Source organism: Myzus persicae, unplaced genomic scaffold, assembly GCF_001856785.1.
Source record: "Myzus persicae strain clone G006 unplaced genomic scaffold, MPER_G0061.0, whole genome shotgun sequence".
NCBI lineage: Eukaryota > Metazoa > Arthropoda > Insecta > Hemiptera > Aphididae > Myzus > Myzus persicae.
In genome coordinates, this window is record NW_019104039.1 from 54,377 (window position 1) to 79,567 (window position 25,191).

The window sequence follows — 25,191 nt, forward strand, 5'->3', positions numbered from 1 at the left end:
ACATAAGTGTCATCGGTGGGTGGCTTCTTAGCTCATAATTTCATGTTTTTTTATTGTGTCTCAGCTCATACTCTTATTGTGCCGATTGTGTACAGATTGTGTATTACTAATAAAGAAAAAAAAAAAAAAAAATTTTACCCATCGAGATAGATAAACAATACACAATACGTATTGTTTATCTATCTCGATGATTTTACCACTGTAAGTAATCAGTATGAAAGATAAATAACCATGTATCACCGATATCGTAAAAACAGTTTTTTCTTGTTTTCTCTGAATTACCTTTCATAGACTTAGGTCGTATCTCAAAAAGGTAGTTCAGTTATAGCCTATAGGTATCATATTATGCATTGAGTAGTGAGTACCTATACTTCAGTAATAACTAATGGTTTCGGAGTCTAGTTACAAGTTAGAGTATGTACTCACCTAATAGAAGGTACATAATAGTAGGTACCTACCTATGATACAAGATTTGGTTCCTATTGGTAATATTATGTATACTTTTTATTGCGCCAGTCATCGATTTTATAAAAACAATTTAAACTTGATAGATAAGTATTTTTATCCATACCAGTCTTCTACGAAAAAAAAAATATGTAGAAAATATTGGATTCTATACCAGTCATATACCAAAGATAAACGTACAAAATACGTGCATCTATACCAGTTTTACATGGAAAATAAACGTGGTCAATATTTATATAAATACTAATTTTAAACGAAAATAAACATGTTTTGTCTTAATCTATACGCAAGTTATATGATCAATATACGTATAAACTTGATAAGGTCAATGTTTATTAAACGTATAATATTAGTCAAATATCTGTCTTTTAACTCAAAAATATACCATAATTAAACAATTTTTAAACTAAATATTAACGTATAATATACGTAGATTTAGTTCAAAGTATACGTGATATTATATGTTGTATATCCGTGTAAATGTTTGCTAGGGTAGGTGCTAACTACAAATTAGGTACCTACCTATCTATTATTGGCATTATTAATTATTATCATTATTATTTTGGATTTTAAATAGATGTAGGTATCTAACTACTTAAGTACTTATTGGTTCTATGGTGATATTTGTATTTTATTTTTAGACAGTATCATTGTGGAATAGGTAAAAATTATCCCTAAGTTTAAAACTTATAAATAACAGTACGCCTGATGCCCGTACTAATACAATATTTCAAACTTATTATCAAACCATTTAGAAGACAGTTATTGATTAATAATATACAATTATAAATCAAATAGGGGACACAATAATTTCCTACTTAAAGACTACGTATTGCATTAATTTTTGCCTGTTCACATAATTGTAGATTAATAGAGATTCTAATTTTCTTATTTCTTTTATAAGTTTAAAGTTCTTAATATTACTTATTGTACAAAAATTATAGATTGTAGTTCTTCAAAATAAAGTCAAATATATATAAAAAAGTTCAAAGTTCAAACAAACTATACATTATATAATATTGAAACATAGTAGGTATAGGTACATATTATAATAGTAAAATTAACAAAAAAACATAGGACAACTCATTACTCAAAGTATCGATAGAATAACAACGATGTTTGTATTAGGCCAAGAAACTAAAAAAATTAATTCAAGGCTCCTAATAATCCATGCATACCAAAAGCAATTTAAAATTATTGAACATATACTTGTAAAGTTTTTTTATAGACATTTGAAGTTCTAATTTTGATGATATAGGATATTTAAACAATAAATAAAGATTTTAACATTATTATGCTGTATTAAATCGTGAAACTAATATTTAAAAATGTTCGATAGAAAAAAACGCAAGTTCAATGACTGACGAATTTTCAACGAAAAATGGTCAATAAATCATTGAAATTAATGGAAAAGCTGTTTGTCTTGTGTGTTGTGAAACGATTTCAATTTTAAAGAAATTAATATCAAATGACATTAAGAATCAAAACATGAAGACAAAGTCGCCTATTTGAAAGATAGGTTAGCTACTATTCAATAGAAATATAGAATTTAGTATATTATGTTAGTCATAATGCCATAATTTCAGACATAATTTCTAACCTACATAACACTTATTAGTTATAACTTATAACTGATAACTGATAACTGATAACTGTAGGAAATGTAAAAATCTTTGCGATCATTCACTATTTATAGGTGTATAGTATAAATATTAAATATAGATACTGCTATAGGCACTACAATATTTCAATTAGGTAGGTATTTATACTGCCTTCTTATAATTTACAATGTTCATATTAATGATTTATTTGTTTGGTAAGCTCATTAAAGAGGATGTCTCTGTCAGTTTATTTATTTACATGACCTAGTTTCTAGAGGTGAACGAAACTACCCTATGATATGACTTTTTTTCAACAAACATTCGTGTGTAGTATAGATACCTACCTTGCGTGATCGTAGGTAATGTTCATATGATATATAATATTACATGATTTTATGTTCAATAACAGTATAAACAATAACGAAAATTAAAATTATAGAAGCTACTGAAATGAAATATGACAAACCGACAGTTACTTGATTTAATATTCGATTATTTTTTCGATAGGTAGTATAAAGAAAGAAAGTAGTTTTGAGTCAGGTTTTTAAAAGTAAAACTTATAACGGCTGGTGGACGTCCAGACATGATGATCTTAACCACAGTATATATTATAGTGCATAATATTCTCATCATTACTATTTGCAATGGTCTCAATATTTACAACGTTGACACAGGTCCAAGGAATAACGACACAGTTGGTAAGTAATAAAAAAAAATTTTTCATGTCAAATTATATTATAAATAATTATTATTTATTTTCGTGAATTATTTTATTAAACTTAGCTATAATCATAAACCCAGAGTTTACTGCAAGTAAAAATAATGAAATTTGGAATACCATTAATAGGCACATTTACAAATTAAAGCAAGATGTATTTAAACAAGCTGGAGTGTCTGTTGACGTTTATACAAAAACTAACATTAAACTTTCGAGAGGTAAAGCAAAATCAAATTGTATAATATTTGTATTATAAATCCTCCCCCCCCCCCCGTAATTACGGCAACTATAGTCAATCTATAAAATGCGAATCCTGATAATAACTGAATTTCAATTGCATATGCCATATAGTATTTGAGAGCACCTGTATGTAACCTTTTTTAGACGAACCTCGAACAATTCATGTAAAATTGAATTTAAATTTTACAATACATAATTTACACGATATTTGGAATACTTACCTAATGAGATTATATTATAATACAGCTAATGAGTTTAATTTGATTTAAACTTTAGATATGGTTTCGATCTTCATTGTATCATACTGTGATGATATTTGGGATTTATATTATAAAGCTGAATTTGAAGGATTAAATGGATTACTGTACATTTCGATAACAGGTTGTGTATATAATTTATAATTCACATAACTAATTAGGAAAATAGGAAAAAAATTTAAATATAAGGTACGTAAAATTTTTATATTTTGTTAAATTAAATATTTAGGAGCATATATTCTAGTAGGCAGTAGCGAGTAAAGTTTAATCAATTATATATACTAGATACCTACGGTACCTACCTATATTTTTTATTAAAATAGAGGAATATGAGTGAAATAATCATATAATAATAATCAATAGTTCCATAAGAAGTAAAATAATCTTCAAAATGTTTAAGTTTAGATAAATCATTCTATATTTTAAACAGTATAGTTCAGAATTCAGGATTATGGGCCGAGAAGGTCAGTCCACTTTTAAGCTTAATATATTTCTAAGGGTATTTTGCTATTTAATATTTATACCTATCGCTATTTGTAATTTATAAATTTCTATAAGTAAAACTGTAAAACGGTAAATCGAGCTATATTTTTCAAAAAATAAATCACATATACTACAAAACTACATGTAGGTATACATGTCTAGTATAATTATAGTTTAGTATGTGGTGTAATACATCAAACGAATTTTGTCAATTTCAAATGATTGTAAAGACTAAAGAATATAATATGTAGCTTCACGCTAAACTTTTTTTTTTAATTTTAAGTTATAAAACCTTAAGAGGAACCTTGTATTACGTATTTCATCATTCGGTGTTAGAATTAAAAATGTTATACATTTTTAACTAACTACAAAATAATTTTTAAATTTTCATGATCTTGTTGAACATTATATTTTTCAATTGCCATTGGAGTAATTTATGAGAATAATTGTATCACATTTTTAAACTTTTTTACCGATATATACAATTTATCTTACATAAATCAAAAAAAAAAATATTCAGATACCTAACAAATAACCTAAATAGTCAAAATAGTTTGAAAATTATATCACATTGTGGCTCTAACTTTTAAATAATAACGTGATGTGTCCTACCAAAAAATGTGTTTTGACACTTTTTTTGGATTTATTGTTATTTATTTTACTTTGGTCTAATAATTAAAGTGTGTTATTTGAATTTTAGTTCGAAAAGTTAATTTTAAGTATACAATACACTTGCATTAATGTTATTGATTATAATATATACTTAATAATTATAAATTACAAGTAATAAAACATGTTATATTATTATCATCATCATAATTTGATTTTTTTGATTTTTAATGAAGTGCCTTATCATGGTAGGTAATTAGAATGAAAAAATCTGAATTTTGAAATCTTAAAAAGTTTGTGGTAATTATAGAAAGAAATAATAGCAATTTAACTCTGTAATGACGAGTAAGTTTGTAATTAAGTTAGTTTTAATTAAGATATTAATGAGATAGATCCTATATCATGAAAATGTTGGTTATTGACCATGTGGTCAATCTATAAAAGCACCGGCGTTTTCAGTCTAAAAACTCTATTTTTAACCTTTCAAACTATAAAAGCTAGAAAGTTTTAGCTCATTAGGGCTTGTTAAGTAAATACAGAATTTGAAATTTAAAAGTTAAAAAAAAATATATTTAACTTTTTAACCATAAATAAAATAATCAAATTTAGCTAGAGTACATAACATAAGTACATATTACATAACTAACATATTGATAACTTATTTATTTCAAAGTCAATTTTTTGTACCTTGGGTAATTTGCTTCCGGGCTTTTTAATATTTTAATTTATCCATAATTAATGATGATGTAATTCTTATAGATAATATGTTCGAATACCCAGTTAATTAGCCAATAGCTAATAAGTAATAGTAGTTAATATTAGTATGGTAGGTAAGTATATCGTACACAATATATTAAGTATACAAAAACAGATACTTTATTTAATGTGCTCTTAAAATGTTGAAGGCATACGAATACATTACTCATTTATTAAGTATAAGGTCATACTACAGAGGTGGCTAAACTTATTTCCATTTAGATTAACTATGAGAATACATTTTTTCGTCTTTGATTATCGACTCTGGTAAAAAAAAAAATATTTTTTTATTTTTAAGTCTTCAGAGCTAATATAAAATATAAATAATTAACATAATATTATAAAAATAATTAATCTAAAATGTCAAATTATATAACAAATTAGTGTTACACATTAAATTTCTAAATATTTTCAAAATAAATCAACAGGTAGGACTGTTGGCGTAGAAGCGTTGTATTGCATATCGTTTGCTAGTTGATTATAATCGCGGGAATTATTACCACTGACTGCTAAACCAAGACGCAGACATTAATGATCATAAAAACGTGTAGTTTCGTATGCAGATTTTGAAGCTCCCTTAAAATGTCATTTCACTCAAATAGGTTAATTTGTAAATCCAGTATCTACTAAAAGTAAAATGTAACCAAGTTGTATCAAAATAAATGGGGACCGTCTTTGGACCGTCCGAGATTAACCATTTGGCCGCCTCTGGTAGATGGTTGTAGAAAACTATAATATTATACATTTTTATAATACAATGGCTTTCCAATAATTTCTATATGACTATATGACATTGGCTAATGTTTCATTGTGTTGCTTTGAAATGTAAAATTAATCAAAGTGATATAATAATTCCCAAGTAGAACACGATGTAGGACGTAGGTCATTAATCTTTATACCCTGATGGCATAATAAATGTTTTATAATTTAATTATTTCTTAGATACTGATTGCCCGAGACTACCAATTGACGAGGCAATTACTATTCCTCTGACTGCCCATCATTCAGAACTGTCTCAAATGATATTGGATTTAAGAATGTCTAACGCGTTTTCATGGAAATCAGCAGTTTTAATGCATGACAATTCTATTGGTAATTTGCTTTAACTGTTGACAGAAATAAGAAAGTAATACTTTACACTAATTCAACATTAAATCATTAATATATTTTTATTTCAGGTGATAGCGTTTTACAACACATTGTCACTTCATTGACAAAGTACTATCCAAGTAATATTTTATCACCATCCATAGCTATTTTTGAAATTTATACTCAAGGATCTGAGTGGAAGAGGTATTAATTGATACTTGAATAATATTCACTAACACGAGCTCCACTTAACACAGAAAATATTTTTTTAATATATTATAGATTTTAGATATTAGTCTACAGCCTATACTAATATTCTAGTATTATAATTTATAGTAATAGGTATATTAAAGTTAAATCTCATATTGGACACATAATAATTGAATAAATTAATTTAAAATACAAGCGTTATTCAATACAATAAGAGATAATAAATGTCAGACGTGATAAATTGGGTATTACCTATAGCAATTTTAGATTTCGATACTGTATCGGCGATACAATATAAATATCGTGATTCACAGATCTCTCAAAGCAGTAAAAAATTTTAGTGTCAATCTTATATTTTATTAATTTATTTTATTTTTAAATATGTTTCTTACTTTTAATAAATTATAGCTATCCAATTAATAGAATAATTATTTTAAGCCAAAATTAAATATAAAATAATAGATAGCTATATATTTTAATATCGCACAATTTCTTTTTGACCATGATAGTCCGTATGTTAAGGGATGCTATTTGAAATAACTATGCATAGAACTACAGAACCTACTTATTTTAATACCATTGTACCAACCGTTTATTCATTGATGTTAAAGACATATTATATAAAAATTAACCAAACACTTTAATATAACAATTATAATTTTTGTAATCCATTATTTGTTCTACGCCCTAAAAGAGTCACACAAATAATTATTCTGTATCATATACTTTAAAGGAGAAAATTATTTATGGAAGATCTTGAACATTTTTTAAAAATGAGTGAAATGAATTCAAATTATATTTGCATTGTTAGCATTCATTATGTACCTCTAATCCTAGACGTGGTAATTATTATTGCATTTAAAGAATAATATACTGCATACCAGAGTATAAAAGTGTATATTTAATAATTTTAGGCTAAATCGTTGAATTTGATGACTGCTGAAAATAGCTGGCTAATTATTATTCCAGATATAGATTCATCCAGAAGTAATACATCATCATTTACAAATTTATTGAGCGAAGGAGAAAATATATCTTTTATCTACAACTCCACAAAAACTGGTTCCAAATGTATTGTAAGTTTACAATGATAATATCATAATACCTATATAAAATGAAAAATACTTCAATAATATGATGTTATCGTTATTCGTTAGAATAATACTAGGAACACTAACAAACATAAGAAAACCCGTTATAAATAAGTGATAAGGTAATAAAAAAAAACTGAAATTAGTAAAATAATTTTTAAATATATCGATACATGTTCAACACATTATTTAATACTTAACATCTAATGTGATATAAACAATTTTACGTACCTAATATTTTTCATTAGTACTATAGCAGATTAATTTCATTTTGACAAAAAATTACATGTGTAAGTTTCATTGCATGTATAATATAATACGGATAATAATATACGTACTCTAAAAGTATCATATACATTATAATATACACGAATAATATTTTTAAATTACAACTAAATAACTAAAACTGTAATTCTTGGTTTTAATATCTAATTTCTTACAAATTTGAACCCAAAATGTGTACATAAAATAACTGTGAATATATATATTTTAGATTTCATAGTATGAATTATTTATGAGAATCCTTCTTATACATTTATAATCCTTAGTTATAAAAATTGAACATTTTATAATATTGTAACTACAAAATAGTTTGAAAATGTTTAAGATTTTGATAAACCTTGTAAACATTTGAGCTTTAAATACTTATAAAATAAAATGTTGCCTATGGGTCAGTAATATTTCTCAAATGCTATTATAATTACTTATGAGGAACCTATCATGCATAGAAAATGATAGTAAAAACATTTGATGAAAATTTCAAGTAGCTACGATTATTACTTTTTGAATAACAACAAAAGAAGAAAATCGCTGTAAGAGAATTTGTTAGTTCATGGGTGAAAATCCAATATCGAACTACAAACGCTCTTAAAAACTTAATTTGAATTTACAGAAAACTTATTTTTGTTATCAAAATATGTAGGAACATTTTTAAGTGAATCTTGTGTTACAAGCTTAGTTATACATACATTTTCTTTTATGAATTTTTGACCGAAATAATTTAGGATTGGGATGACACAACATCTCCGCTTAAAATCGTTTTTCAAATGCAATTATGTATCATTAAATTCAAATTTCACATATCCAATACAATAACATACTTGACAACAACTTACAGTAGAACAGTATTGCTGTACCCAATTGTCCACTTTTTTCAAATAATAAAAATGTCAGTTATATTTTGTCTGCTTATTAAGGCTTTAAGTATATCAGTTATACATTAGCTTAAAATAAATATTGAAGTTAATAATTATAATGAATTTTTCATGAAGATACCAGAAAAAATTAAAAATTATTATAATAAAATTACCATTTGGGTATCTATACTAACCTCATTCAGCATGCACATATGATACTTCTATATGTCTATATTTTAAACCATTTGTTAAGTGTTGAATTCACTGACAATCCTGAACATATTTTTATAATATTATCCTTCTAAGCAGGGCCGTATTACCGCTTAGGCTGTGTAGGTTAAAGCCTTGGGCGGCAATTTTTTTTTTTGGTGTGACCCAAAAACTACGTTGAGATATTAGTAAAATATCAATACCTATGTAAATTAGGAGATACATTTATCTCAGCCTAAGGGCGGCAAAAACCTTAATACGGTCCTGCTTCTACGTTTTCTGCCATATTGTGATAAAAATATTTTAACAATGCTCAATACATGTATAATTTAAATTGGATATTTTACTGTTTAATTTTGTTCTTGAATACATTCAAAGGGTGGTATCTTGTGTTTGGTGGACGAATTAATGTCTGTTTTCATAATGGCCTTCAGCGCATTAATTCAACAAGAAATAGAATTATCGCAACGAGTATCAGAAGAAGAATGGGATGAAATTAGACCCTCAAAAATTGATAGGAGACAATCGATGGTATCGTTCATTAAGGTAAAATTTAACAATATAACCAAGTAAAATGTGTAATAATAATTACTAATATATTAAGTTATTTGCTAACAACTTGTCAACTTTTACATTAATAATATTAATATTTTATATTATTTATTATATAATATGTATATAATATAATTTATATGCAGGTATTCAGAATTTATCGAATCAAGATATTATGCTAATATATATGCATCACATATTCACATACATAAAGTTGCACACTTCAGTATTATTATAAAATCTAGAGTCTAGTTGAAAGCCTAATTATTATCTTTTAAAGTAACTTACTTACCTGCTCTATTATTATTAAGAATGTTTAATATAGATGGCAGTGTTACCCAACCTTATTGACACTTTATAGAACATTTACAGAACTTTCGATGATTCGTGAACCACCTCGATTTTAATAAAATAATTTTTTTATCTTATTAACAAGGATTACTTTTTTAAGATTATATAATAAACTAGCTGATCCCGTGCACTTTGTTGCCAATTAAGAATGTCAACTCTTTATGAAACTCGATGCCGATAAGTCGAGCAGTATATTATGTCTACCTAAATGCTGTGGATAGCAGACCCCGCTTGATGAGTACTTTATATAAATAATATTATGTTTTATTTTTATTTTTATTTTGATTGCGGACACACCGATGAGCGACTATAAGTGCAACTCTTTGTAGGTGTCACCTTTGTTGGCAATTTTTCCAAAATTCAATGGTATGCATGCTTATACCTGATCTGCCCGATGAACCACTGCAGACAACCAATGAACAAAAAAAAAATACCAATTTCTACTAAATATATTTATATTTTTCCTATAACCAATAGCAACCGTATATAAACAAATATTTTCTTCGTAAATCCTAAAATCCCTGTTTGTGCAACTCCTCGGGTCGGACCTATCGAGTCCAATTGTGAATCTAAACCATTCAGGGCTTCACCTAAACGCATACAAAAAAATTCATTCTAATCGGTCCAGCCGTTTAGGAGGAGTTCAGTGACCTACACACGTACAGTAGAATTATATGTATAAAGATAAGAGTAATCGGTCTTACTGAATCGGTAGCAGTAGGCAGCTAGTAGAAAGTGGAATGACAATGATAATAACATAATTATTATTGGTGAACAATAATTATTGGTAGTTATAGGTAATCTACGGATTACCTATAGCCAATAGGTACTATGCCTATATGCTACGATTTAGACTGTCGACCGTGAATGTAATCTCATAAATTATTTCATAATGACTAATAAATACTTACTGTTTATTCATTTTACTTCGATTTTTTTTTAAGTATGAAAATTATTAGTAAACATTGATGTAAACTATACTTAGGTACCTACACGGCTACACAGCATGCCATATATTTTACAGTATACTGTCAAAGCAATAGGTATCCATACTTAGGTTTTATTATGGTTATTTTTAAAAACTTTTATAATATTGAGTATTGTCTGTTAATAATTGCCATAAATTATAATTTTTTAATACTTACATAATAAATTATTAAAAGAAATTATCCAAGTGTCAATGGTAGTAGGGTCACCCACTCACTACTCACCTGCACCCCATCAAACCACCAGAGTTAACATTTTGTAAGCTCTCTGTTGATCAATATGTATAGATACTAGATCCTATAAACACCTGATTGCTGATGGAGAAAGATTTGTTTAGCTACGTCCAGAAGTCCAATTCAAATAATTTTAAACACAGCTCTGTATACTTATTAGATGACTTTTCCCTCATTTGTATAGGAATAATAATTGGTGGTTATGTATTTTTATATTTACAACAAAATAAAATACTTATCTATATGGCTTTGATTTTTTGAAAAAATAAATTTATGAAATAAAATATGTTCTGCTTAAATTGTATTAATATAAAGACCAAACATAATTATTACATGCCGCTTTGGCAGCCTTAAAAACAAAAATGTGTACATTATTGTTGACAGTTTCGTTTGAACGAATCTGGTGTATGCGAAACATGCCCATTGTGGCAAATTGATTCTGGTGTTACATGGGGCCAAGAGCATTTTGGTCAAGGATGTTACATTCTTCCAGTGGGTTATTGGAATACAAAAACTGGTTTAAAGTTAACTGAACCACTTTTCCTACATTTGGCAAATGGTTTCAGAGGAATAACATTGCCTATTGCAACTTTTGATGTAAGTACTTACTAAGTTGTAATCGAGTTTATAATATTTAAAACATAAATAAAACAAGATTTAGAATCTCAAAATTTTCAATATCGAATAACCACTAATCTATAACTATGTATAAGGTAAAGGGTAATATGTAAAATGTCATAACTCATAAGTCCATCAATTTCAATTGTAATTGTTGAATTGTATGGCCGTTTCGCCTATATTATATCAATATAACATAGGTACAAATAGAGTTAGCGATTTGGAGGGACCGGAGATCTACTATAAAAATATTGAATATAAGCTTAAAAAAAATACGTATTAGTGCCTTATGGTTGATCCATTCAATTTTAGTGAACGAGTAAATTAATCATTTTTTTTTATGAAACATGGCATTAATTATGTGCCTTTTGTTATATTACTTTATGTACAAATATTTATATATCATTAAATTGTTAAGACTTTTAACGCTCATTACAGTTTCCGCCTTGGCAAATCGTAAATTTCAACAGAAGTGGTCATTTGATAGGTTATAGTGGTTTAGTTTTCGATATAATCAATCAATTGGCAAAAACATTAAATTTTACGTAAGTATAAGTCTTAAATTGGTTTTCCTATTTTTTGTAAAATAATGGAATGGGTAGGTAAAAAAAATATATTTTATTAAGCTATATTTAAGTGTAATTTTATTATATACCTACTATGTATTATAATATGCAAAAAATAAAATTACAAAATATGTTTGATTGTTTACCTTATGTACCTTAAAAATATAATGTTTGACAAATATTATAAATTATAATTTTTTTTTTTTAAGTAGATTTTTTGAATAAAATAAATATTTTATAGTTATAATGTCATTGTCTTATCTAATACGGACCAAATGAATACTACGAAAACTTCAGTCATGCAAAATGTAAGTCAACTATCTCTAATTTATTCATTTTTACCTAACTGTAACCATACAATGATAAATAATATTATAGAATGTATTGGGTGAATACGACGCAGTAGTCTCAAAACCGTTATGGGATAAAATGATAGACCTTGTTCGATCCGAAAAAGTGAGTTTCAAATAATAAAAATTGACTGTCGAATACATTATTAAACCCATATTTTGTTTAACACAAGTTTTTTACATTTATTTATACTATTTTAATGTTTAATAATTGTATTTACATAATATTCATTAGTTTATTTTAAAATATTATATTAATTTTACCGATACTGTAATACTAAATCGTATCGTCATTCATACTACTGTATTCTACAAAGGGTTTACCCTATTTATTGTATATATAAACAAATAAATACAATTTGTAAATTCCTAGAAGTTAGGGTATTATGAATACATCGTGCAGCTATTTTTTTAAAGTCATTGATATAATTTATTTTGAATTTAAACGCAGGTATTACTTTATTCATAGAAAATAGCTATTTTCATAGAGCAGTAATGTACCTACCTATGCAGGCTATATCTATATAAAAAAAATACCTGTTATAATGTAAAGGTGTCTTATTGTGTTATTGGATATTTGGATTTCTATCACTCTGTCCAATGTGAAGTGATTGTTCTGAATATCATTGCATATATATTATATTTATATAGAACTTACCTATTTAAGTATGTTAATATTCAATGTACTAAGTTTAAACTATATCTATAAGTTGTAACAACTTTATTGTACCTGCAATTATTAAAATCAAATTATGATTCTAGGCAAAAAAATAGACGACTCAACCTATTTTTATTTGCTTATATCGTTACATACGTTTATAATATATGTACATAGCTATTAATTATATAGATAGATTATAGATATTTTAAATAATATTTAGAATGATTAATGACATGTTTATTTTCCTGAATTAGGTGTTCATTGCAGCAGCTGCATTTGCTGTAAAAGAAGCTAACCAAATATTCGTTAACTATACAACACACATAAGTCTAGAGCCACATCAAATTTTAGTGGCTAGACCAAAGGAACTAAGTCGAGCTTTGTTGTTTACCGCTCCGTTTACGTTATTGGTAACGTGTACCTAAAAAATAACTATTTACCTACGTAACTTGAAACTTTTAAAGTAGGTATTTAAGAATTAAATACAAATTAAACTTAAATTTATGTGTCATATTGTATACACAGTACACACATTGATATTTTCAAATATAATTTTTTGGTAAAATTAGACAAACTAGTACTACTTTTCGGTGGAACGTTGTTTGAAAGTTTCAATCCTTAGCTATATAAATTTAACATTTTATACATTTTTTAACTACTAAATAATTATTAATTATTCCATTTGAGAAATGTTGTTAAAATGTACACTTTAAATGCTTACAAAAAATAATCTTGCATATGTATTTCCAATAATTTTAAACTAATATTGTAGCAATACGCGAGGAGCTTTTTATTAATTTTTCAAACGTTTGCACCCAACGAATAACATTTTATTGAAATTGACGCACAAAAAGAATTATTGTGAATTTAAACTAAAATTTTTTTAATTTACTCTCACAACAACTTAGAAACTTGCACCAAAAAAAAAAATTGATTTTGTCAGAAACTTATTTTGCATGTAAATCTCAGTTTTTCTTTAATTTTTTGTTTGTATTTCCTGACGATTTTGAAAACTATTATTGGGAATTTTTTTCTTTAGACACCCCAATGTACCAACTAGATTCACTTTCCTATAAGAAAAGATGCTGTTGAAGAAAAATGAAGCATTTTTACTGCCCTAAAGGGTGGAGACAGACACAAAAAAGCACACATCATTGTAAAATGAATACACTAATCGCTCCTCTCAAAATCTAAAATACTTTTTAATAACTTATTTTATATTTAAATTATATTTTTTAAATTTTCCAGACCTGGTTGTGCATAGCTATTGTGGTTGGTCTTATGGGTCCTCTACTAAATATATTTCATATCTTAAGTCCGTACTATGAATATCACAGCATACCAAGAAAAGGAGGACTTAACTCGCCATTAAATTGTTTTTGGTATGTTTACGGAGCACTGCTTCAACAAGGTAAGTCTGACATAACACATAAATATTCAAGTACCTACCTATCTACCTATCGGTACAGTCGCTTCTAATGCAAGAAAGCCGATAGCCGATATTTCTCTAAAAGTTTAATCTAGAGGTAAACAGTGGCCTGTGGGTCCTGATAACATTTTTAGTGGGTCACGTTATATTTTTAAATAATACATTTTTTAGACATGTTTCTATTACTTTTTGTTGATGTTTATCAAAAATCGTTGCCTGCGTTTGTGAAAATTACGTTAATTTTCGTGTTAACACGACGCAATGAGATTAGTAGTTATGGAAAAGATAGCAATTTATTACTATAAATTCATAGGCACAATTAGAGGCCAAACACTGGGGGTGCAAAAATTATGCGGAGAAAACAGACCCGTGAAATAATGGCTCCCCCCCCCAACACCTACCCTACCTAACCTATTTCGTAAAATCTAAAAAAAATAAGTAACGATCGTAATTGTTTGAAATTGTTCAGTAAACGCAAATCATAAATGCAAAATTGGCTTACTTTGGTTTAAATATTGTTTTCAATAAAAATAAAAATGTAATCCTTGTAGTGAAATGGGCCACTATTGCGCTGAGCGCCATAATTATTTTTCGATATAGATACCTGGAAGTGCTTATATATAATATTTTCATTAAATTCACAAGATGCATTTTGACAAGAGGTTCCAGGATTATCAATATTTTCATCTTCTATAAACTGATTGTTTTTTGCTGCTGAAGCAACCCCAAGCACCCTCCTAGTTGCATCTATGGCTGTAGCCTGTAGTTATAATATATTAAACATATTATGTAATAGGTACCTACATTATATGTTCAGCAGTTTGTTATTTTTGATTCAATAATTCGGCGATACCTAAATTGATTTATTCTATATTTGTAAATAGTATAAATATAATAAAAATATATAAAATACGTTCAAAAGCAAACAAGTTGTGATAATACATCTACAGTAGATTCTATAGGTTTTAATTATGCCGAAAATCGATATCTCGAATATAATTTTTTGTTATCTTGAACTCGATTGAAATTCCTTTTAAGTAAGAATATTAACATGACATTAAGATTCGATATCTGGAACTTCTTTATGCATGGTACCTTGAGTTTCAACATAACGAGAGTTTACTAAGTATATTTTTAGTTTTTTAAAATCACATGTCTAATCTTTTATAACATTAGTTGTCATGTATCAATAAAATATTGATTATCGAATAGGGGGAGCTCATTTACCTGATGCAGACAGCGGTCGATTGGTAGTTGGCACCTGGTGGCTATTCGTTTTGGTTATCGTGACCACGTACAGTGGAAACTTAGTGGCTTATTTGACGTTTCCCCAGATGGATACAATGGTATCTAATGTGGCCGATTTGATGGCTCGTAAACCTCAAGGATATTCATGGGGAATACCGAAGACATCAAATTTACATTCATTACTTACCGTAAGAAAATTGTTAAATGTTATTGATAGGATGTAAGTAAGTACGCTATGATAAATTGGAGTCTAAAATCTTATATTCATAGTTAGATCTAGGACAGCGGTTTCCAACCTTTTTTTTCTTCCATATACCTACCAATAAGTTTAATATTTTGATTGTATCCCTCATTATGACTTTTAAACTTTTTTCACGTAACCACTCTAAAAATGTTTAAATAAAAATTAACAATAATATAATACAATGAAATATTTCCATTTCTATAAAATAAGTTCATGATTACATTTTGATTTGTAATAATTTATATTTTGCAGTATTACATGTTTCCGAAACGAATCGTTTTAAACAAAATAAATGTTGTTAAAACATTTTGCCGTCATTATCTATTTTTTTTTCACGTACCCCAGGTTAGAAACCTCTGGCTGGAAGTAAAACTGTGAAAGCTGGAAGTATAACTGTAATCAAAATGGTATTTTGAAAGCCATAAAAATGGGCCAGTGGCGGCGCAATTACAGAGTTCAAATCTTGAGAGTGGGTACTACAATTGACTCTGCCCCTCATCCCCTCCAACACTACAAATTACTAATATGTAGATTATACTGTTATTCACAATACCATTATAAGAAAAAAAATTTTAATAATTAATATTTTTTTAATCATATTATATTAAAATTTAAAGTGTTAAACATAATATCCTACGTGAGTAGCAAATGTGTTCAATATTTCGTCAGGAACAATGCCATAAGCTAAGTCTGGTAATGATCCTCAAATAAATATCTATTAAATTATTTGGTTGAGTTCTTTTTTGTTTTGAAACATTAAAAAATTATATTTTTTAATAGTTTGCATCAGTCGTAATATGAATAATGAATATGAACATAAAAGTAAAAAAAAATCTAAGCTAACTAACCTATGTGGGAAACGTTCAATAATATGTAAATTTTTTCACAAAATTGTACGATTTTTAACCGTAATTCTGAAATGCGTTAGATATCTTTTTTCATATTTTGAAATGACTCAATGACACTATTAATGATAATATTCGGTCATCCCAAATGAAGCCGTTTTGGTTTGTAGTATGGACTGACTACTGAAAATATCTATAACTCTTAACAAATCTCTTAAGACAATAAATTATTAAAATTATAAATTGACATTTTGTTATTTAAGATTATAATACAATAATAATATAATGTAATCGCTAACCAGAATGCAAAATAAGAAGAAAAAATGGAATTCTTAAAAATTTATAATATTTAGTACATTCTGAAACTATCGAAATTATGAATATTACATTTAATATATTTTAATGCAGAATTCAATGAATTTATAGTAAAAATTACATTTAGGACCTTACAATAGGTACCCACTTACAGTAACTAATATTAATAAGTAGGGACAATGATATTAGTGTTAATCTTTAAGAGTCTTGAAGTTATAACATGGCATATCAATACCTACCAACATATTTTTCTATTATAGCTATATACATTACCAAATAAATATTCTTTGTGTAAAATTATTTGAAATTGAATATCCTTAACTCTTTATACTCATTAGCTGTAGGAAATAAAATTGTTTGAGATTAATTTGAGTACCTAGGTACTTAATGAGGTTAAATAGTGACTTTAAGGTTTTAAAAATGAGTAGGTTTGATAATATTATGATGCTCTTCAAAAAGAAATTCCTTAAGAAAGGATAGATTGGATTGATACAATGTAGGTTAATTTTTTTAGTTTGATATTTAAAATATATTTAAGAGATTTAAAAATATAGAAAAATTGTCTTTGTTATAATAATTAATGTGACAGTTCACTTATAATTCTTATCTGCGATTGTAGGTACCAAGATATTTTAAAGAACTAACTCTGTTTAACAAACTAAAATTGCATACATTTCTTGTATTTGCATTGTTAATACAAATTACAACTAAAAGTATGAGTATAATACTTTAATGACTATCTAAATGTATGGATTATTTTATAACAAGGTGAACATAATTCAATTTCTTCCTACCCTACTGATCTCTAGTGAAATATTGACTAATGGTTTCCTCTAATTTCCAAGGTTGGTAAATGGTAATGATTTTTTCTATAAATTATTTATGCACTGACTCTTTAATAAGATGATCGTATCATCCGCAAAACAATTTTTATTCTCAGGAGTATTTTGATTAAGTATTCCGTTAATGTGTATTAAAAATAATACTAGCCCTAACACAGTGCCTTGTGGCACTAAGTAATCAATATCCTGTAAGTTACTATACTCTATTTCAGCAGTTCCCAACTTTTTTAGCTGTGCGGACCACCAATTTTATAAAAAAATCTTTGAGGCCCACATATAGCTCACCTATATATACGAATGCAGAAATATATATATATATATGTATATACAAACCTCAGTTGTTAGAACTAAAAAGAATTACAAAATCAATTGTTTATCACAAAAAAAACTTTGTTAAACCTTATCATAAGTTAAACAATTTAATGTGATTTTTGACAATACTTGTCCTTCATGAGAGAATCAATATAGGGATGAAAACTGGACAGTTTTAGAATTAAATCATTTTCAACATTCAGTTTATTCCTATACTTAGAGTTAATTTGACACTACAGAGTGTAGATAATATTGATAAATATTATTATAACCAGAAATTTTATTGGGCATGTACTAAAAATATATAATATTAAATATTATATATTTATATGGTTCACGGCCCAATACCACGCTGCTTGAGGCCCACAAGTGGGCCGCGGCCCATAGGTTGGGAACCGCTGCTCTATTTGATGAAAGAAAATGTTGGTTTTGCTCGTACTACCAGCGTCACCCTGCTATCAAAACCGATTCCTCTATGGCGGAGTGTCTGATGGGAATGCACAGAAAAACCGATTTTAGTCAGGCAGGGGCATGATCTTACATGGAACAGAGTATATAAACATTATCTATACTTACTCTACGTACTCTATAGAGTCAAATACTTGTTTAATATTTAAAAGTTATTAAGAACATGTTGTTTGCTATCTTAATTATAATAAATAAATAAATATATATATATATATATATATTTATTTATTGAGTAGTTTTATAAAATGCATTATTAGGCAAGAAGTTACTTTGAAAACTAAATTGATTACCGTGGAAGAAATGATATTTATTTAAGAACTCCAATAACCTATTTTTAAGCCATTTTTCACAAATTTTAATAAAGTTAAAATGAGAGATATAAACTTATAGTTTGAATATTTGCATTCATCACATTTTTATAAATTGATTCACTAAAGATTTTTCAAACGATTTAGGGAATTCCCCTTCAGAAATAATGATATTAAATATTTTATTATTAACTATAGTCTGAATTTTATTTATTCTATGTGTAGACATTACCAGATGATACAATGGTCAAAGAATTAATTAAAAATGCCGAACACCACGAGGGGTTGTCACGATCAATCATAGAAAGAGTGAGATCTGGTAAACATGCGTTCATTCATCGTCAAACCAACTTAATGTACATTATGAAGGATGATTTTCTTAAAACAAATAGATGTGACTTTGCTATAGGTAAACAAATTGATAAAAATATTACTTTTTATTTTTGAAGACAATGAGCTTAATATTTAAAAGTGATTTACAGGAAATGAAGATTTTGCGGAAGAAAAATTGGCAATGATGTTATCAAAAGAAAGCCCTTATCTCAGTAGAATCAACAGAGAGTAAATATAATTCAATAAACAAGATTAAAATACATTTTATGAATACTCTATTTTGATTAAGGTTGAATTAATTTAAGTTTAAAAAATTTTGTATATAAATTACAACAAAACACAAAAAACAAACTTAGATATGTATTGTCATTATTTCTGTTGACAAAAAAAAAACATATTGAGTTTTCGGTTAAAATGAGGAATTCATAAATAAATGATTATAAACTAGCAATTCAATTATATTTTTTAAAAATTAAAGAAAAGTATTTAATACCTACTTTTCCCTATTAAATGCAAAAAAAAAAAATATTTAAGTACTTAACAAGTATGCTTTATTAGTTATTATTAATATTTTAGTAGATATTTGAACTACATAAATATTCAATATCAATATAAAAGAATAATTCAAGCGTATTTAAAAGTTAAATCTATAATGTTATCACAGGATTGAAAAAATGCATAAAGTTGGTCTTATAAACAAATGGTTAGTGGACACATTACCCAAAAAAGATCAATGTTGGACCAACACACAATTAGAAGTAACAAATCATAAAGTAAATTTAGATGATATGCAAGGATCGTTCATTGTTCTGTTATTGGGTGAGTCTACTTTTACAAACACAAATGACTTAATAATACTTAATAATTTTTTTTTTATTGATTTATTTAAGGTGTATTATCATCACTAGTGTCGTTTGTTTTTGAATACATACTACACAAATACATAAATCGGCATCAAATAGTAATAACACCATTCATAAACTGATATCAAACAACTGTATGTTAAACAGTCTTTTTTTTTTATTAAAATATATAGATAACAATGGTAATTAATATTCTTACAAATAATTAAACACATAAATATACAAATAATTCTATACTTACATATTATAATATTATATTGAACTTATAAGTACCATTTCTTCATGTTTAATCATTACTTCAGATGGTTATTTTTGCCAGTAATCTCACCAAGATAAGTAAAAAGGTTCTTTATCTTATAACTTCGTTTACGATTGGTGAAATAATGTGATACAACATTGTCATCTATACAAATTTAAAATTTAATTAATTATTATCAACAAATATTTGTAAGTTATACATTAAAAATCTCATGCAACAAATATTTTACTAGTCCAATAGACATCTTATTGAATTAAGGTTTTGTTTTAAAGATATTTTTTAATAGTTTTTTTCATTGTGATTACTTTTTAGATAGAAAGAGTGCACCGGAGGTTTTATATACCTTTGTTGATTGGTAATTATGCATACTATACTTAAGAGAGTAATTTTAGGAATTTTTTAGTAGTTTCCTAAACAAATTTTAGAACTCAAGTTTTAATAGAATCATTGGCCATTGCTTTCAAAATTGTTGTAAAATGTATAAAATATGGCATAAAGAATCTAGTTAATTTGGATTCACGGCCCTTAAAAAAAAACATTGATGGGACATTGTACCTCCCAATCCTTTGACTTGTCTTACTAACACAATATAAAGAAAATAATGTTGTAAAATAAATTCTCTAAACATAAAATACAACAAATGCAGATACAAGGTCCTATTATAAGATGATTAATATTATACATTTATATTTTCACAATCAGAATATAAAATTAATTCATAGATTTACTTAGTAACGATAAAAGTTTAAATTTTACATCTAAATGTATATAAATTATTTATGAGCTCATGTCAAAAAATTTGTTAAATGGTGTAAATAATATTTAGACATACTCGTAACTGTGTTATGATAATATATTTATAAAGTCAAAATACAATAAGTCTTAAATAGTTTAGTACTTTTATTTTCCAAGTATTTTAGCATTAATAATACTAGTTGAATAATATACACTCAAAATAATTGTAATAACATATTTTAAGCAAGTCGCCATGTATAAATATTGTCAGCAAAGAGTCAACACTGTTTGATATAATGAGTGTTTTACTTTAAATGAAACATCCTGTATAATACGAATAAAAGTTTCATTAAACAAATAAACCTATTTAAGGTTGTGATTCATAACAAGTTGAAGAATACTAGTAATAACACACCTGATAATCTAAAAGAATGTTGTGAACATATTGGGCATTGATAAAGAGCATGACTTACCAGGCATTTATAGGTTTAGTTTGTGACTTACTAGCACAAATTTGATACTATAGAAGTCACCAGAAAAACATGTGTTTAAAAGATTGGAATTAAAGTATTTTTACCTCTTCATTAAACTATAAAAATGAGTGTTCTACAATATTGTATTTTTGATATCCACACAATAGTGATGGATTGATTTGTACAGATTGGGTCACCAATTACTTGGCACTTGGTAATGAACAGCAAATATCTCTGCATATTTTAAACCAATCAATAGTGGTTAGTTTAGAACGACCGTTAAGAGATCATTCAGTAAATAAATTAGGTTTTAGATCCAAAATTAAACAATTTCAAATATTCGGTCCAAACTTAGATTTTGAACGACAGTAAGAATAAATATAAGAAATACTCGATATAAGTAAAAAATTAATTATTTGAACAAACTAATTGACATCCATGGCACATCTGATGGATTTGTATTCCCGTCTCTCTCTAGATGCTTATTCTTTTTATTGTTTTAATCATTTAGTGGCTCCACCACATTTTTCATGATCATAAATCGGGATTTTTTATAATACTCCCTAGTCTGAAGAAATTCTATTGTAGAATATTCATAAGAAATTTTTTAATTCCAATGCTAATATTCTTAATAAGAATTAGACATACCGTACACTTGGTGTAGTACTCAATAGTTGAATATATTTAGGTGTTGTACCATCATAGTAGGAGTTCATGCCAATTAACATTATCATATATTGGCAAAATATCACTGTCAATTGTGCACACACAATTCATGTTAAATTACGATAGATCATGATAGACCTGGTATATTATATACTTTACCAATAACAAATAATCCAACTTAAAGATAAAATGTAATGTTCTAAATAAGTACTTAGAATTAATAAAAGTTTTCTACTTACCCACACTGGTGATTGGTAATGTATTATCATTGGCCGATAAGGATAATATAAACATAAACGGTACCATCCATAAACACACTGTGAAGTACGAAAAAACCTAAAAATGTATATACATTATGATTATGTTTAATCAAAGACATCAAAAATATTTGACATATTTAAAAAAGTATACTAACTTCAGATAATGTTGTATAACGTTGTCTGAAAAATTTGAAGGCTAGCACATGATTTCCAATTAACAGAATAATTGACAAAATAAATGATAGCGATGTTAAGTTGAAGTGAGGAAAGTCAATGAGCAAAAAGTAGTAGACTATATGACTCAAAAGACCCAAAGCAATCAGTGTTAAAGGTATATTGTCAAATATATACAATCCAATATGACATATTATCACAACCTGTAATTAAGTACAAAAATGTAATTATTTAAAAGAAATATTTTTATTTTTAACTTGAAGCTAATAAATAATATTATATTATAATTAGTTCATAATATTTTGAACAAGAAATAAGAAATGTACAAAAATATAATTTTTTACTTTCCAATAAGATTTAACTTGGTGGTTATGATAAGTCACCACTCACCAAAATTGTGAATTTTATTAGTTCAAAGCAATAAATCACTTTGGTAAATAAATAACTTAATATTTAATCTTACATGAATTGTCCATTTTATAACTTTTTTTGTTAATGTTGTGTGCTCTTCGACAAATTCAGCCAAGTAATAAACTCCAGCACCTGAAAGATAGAAAAATAAATATAATATACATGAATTTAGAAATGTTCTCAACATCATGACGCAAACATGGTGGTTTTGGTGTTCAAAACCAGATTTGTCATTAGTGAATGTTTATTTTCAATCAACCGCATATATGTCAAATGGCAAAATAATATTGTTACAATGTAATTGAAAGAACTGTAGGATAAAAAGCTTGAAGTGAGCATTCGACAGATGGATTAAAGGCACAATCTCCGCTGAGTATGTCATGAAAATCTTGCATCAAACATTGCAAACAATCTTTAGAAATCTAACTCACCAATGAAAACAGAAATTAGTGCTATCTGCAGTACGACAGCAATAACGATGACTAGAAACATAAAAATCATCGCTCTGCGGCACACGGACGAGGAATGTTAGGTATTTTTTTTTTTTTAACAGAATCCTTGTACTGACTATTAGGCCATTTTCAGACATTTATCTAAAAAAAAAAAAAACGAACGATCTGTAGGACTTTTCACTGCGAATGGTATGTACTAAGACGTTATTGTGTACTCCGTGCCCATCTCGATGTTAGTGGGGTCATGACGAATCTGATTTCTAGCCTCTATGCAGAAAGTCAGCGGCAACGACAAAGCATAATATTACCTGCTATGAAATTAACATTTTGACTTTTGAGATAGTGACAACGTGAGATAGCGTCTATAGTAGCTGCTGTGGTTGGCACCGAGTTGGAGGCAGTTGTCTGAAAAATGATAAGGACCCCGGCAAAAGATAGCGACTTCAAATTTGTTGCCAACAAACAATTTACACAAACTATAATATAAACATTTGTTTGTTTGTTTGTGACACGATTAAAAATAGTATCTACAATATACTATAATATAATAAGCTATCTTTAATCGTGGTTTGTGAGAAAATTATGCTGTTTAACAATAAAATGATGGTAATAATATTTGATAATATTTTGTTAAGGCCCCTGCATACGTGTCATTCTTAAGGAGTTGTGTTTAGGCAATCATTCGTTCATCGCCGTCATATCAGATGGTGGGTAAATTATAGTAAATTATTATTAGTGTATATATTTTTCAATTTTAGTCAAATAAAGCTAATAATAAATTATCACTTCTAATTATTAAATTTATAATTTTATAATACACTTGTAAATGTAATACAAGGTTCCCCTTAAGTTTTTGTTAATGCAAATTAAAAAAAAAGTCGAGCGTAAACCCACAATAATTTTTTATGAACGTTTAAACTTAGAATTTTGACAAAATTTGTAAAAATCACAAAAATTAGCAAATTATACTTGGTTAGAAATTCATAAAAATTTTTATTTTTATATCTAAGATTTAAAAATTTAATACAAGATTCCTTATAATTTTGTCTACCTTAATCAAAAAAAAAATTTCTACCGGAAAGTCAAATTAAATTTTTATGAGCGTTTGAAGTTGACATTTTTACGACATGGATATTCACTCGATTTCGACAAAATTTTCAATTTTCATTTTTTTTCATTTTTTTTTCTATATATGTCAGTAAAATTGTATTCGTTGGGTCAAAAAGCATGACAATTTAATATAAAATTATCGTGTCACAGACCACAGTGTTTGTTACCATACTCCTCCAAAACGGCTTAACCGATTTCAATGAAATTTTGTATATACATTTGGTAGGTCTGCGAATATGTTTATATGAAAGAAAATGTATA

The 25,191-nt window shown here is 27.0% G+C and overlaps 2 protein-coding genes across 3 annotated transcripts; one reads left to right on the forward strand and one right to left on the reverse strand.

The window, feature by feature from the left end:
* The first annotated feature begins 2,517 nt into the window (after positions 1 to 2,517).
* On the forward strand, positions 2,518 to 20,529 carry LOC111037897 (ionotropic receptor 93a). The gene is made up of 19 exons (XM_022320739.1): positions 2,518 to 2,764; positions 2,850 to 3,002; positions 3,301 to 3,405; positions 6,072 to 6,221; positions 6,308 to 6,422; positions 7,162 to 7,270; positions 7,343 to 7,504; positions 9,244 to 9,411; positions 11,373 to 11,585; positions 12,045 to 12,151; positions 12,414 to 12,480; positions 12,551 to 12,628; positions 13,438 to 13,593; positions 14,432 to 14,594; positions 15,825 to 16,048; positions 19,420 to 19,603; positions 19,677 to 19,755; positions 20,192 to 20,346; positions 20,418 to 20,529. The coding sequence occupies exons 1-19, from the start codon at positions 2,650 to 2,652 to the stop codon at positions 20,510 to 20,512; spliced, it is 2,598 nt and encodes an 865-aa protein (XP_022176431.1). The 5' UTR covers positions 2,518 to 2,649; the 3' UTR covers positions 20,513 to 20,529.
* Positions 20,505 to 24,231, reverse strand: LOC111037898 (protein TEX261). 2 transcript variants are annotated; one of them, XM_022320741.1, is made up of 6 exons: positions 24,129 to 24,231; positions 23,800 to 23,961; positions 23,421 to 23,500; positions 22,939 to 23,160; positions 22,763 to 22,859; positions 20,505 to 20,793 (listed from the first exon to the last, which is right to left on the reverse strand). In XM_022320741.1, the coding sequence occupies exons 2-6, from the start codon at positions 23,867 to 23,869 to the stop codon at positions 20,684 to 20,686; spliced, it is 579 nt and encodes a 192-aa protein (XP_022176433.1). In that variant the 5' UTR covers positions 23,870 to 23,961; positions 24,129 to 24,231; the 3' UTR covers positions 20,505 to 20,683. The 2 variants fall into 2 exon arrangements, with proteins under 2 accessions (XP_022176433.1, XP_022176432.1); XM_022320740.1 differs by having other exon boundaries at positions 24,036 to 24,192.
* Between the last annotated feature and the right edge of the window lie 960 nt (positions 24,232 to 25,191).

Excerpts from the sequence above, each read along its gene's own strand:
- LOC111037898 (XM_022320741.1), bottom strand. The coding sequence starts at position 23,869 with ATGATTTTTATGTTTCTAGTCATCGTTATTGCTGTCGTACTGCAGATA. Across the intron at positions 23,161-23,420 it reads TTATAAAATGGACAATTCAT|GTTGTGATAATATGTCATAT; the intron begins GTAAGATTAAAT and ends ACTTAATTACAG. Across the intron at positions 20,794-22,762 it reads ATTACCAATCACCAGTGTGG|ATGACAATGTTGTATCACAT; the intron begins GTAAGTAGAAAA and ends AAATTTGTATAG.
- LOC111037897 (XM_022320739.1), top strand. The coding sequence starts at position 2,650 with ATGATGATCTTAACCACAGTATATATTATAGTGCATAATATTCTCATC. Across the intron at positions 2,765-2,849 it reads AAGGAATAACGACACAGTTG|CTATAATCATAAACCCAGAG; the intron begins GTAAGTAATAAA and ends TATTAAACTTAG. Across the intron at positions 12,481-12,550 it reads AAACTTCAGTCATGCAAAAT|AATGTATTGGGTGAATACGA; the intron begins GTAAGTCAACTA and ends ATAATATTATAG.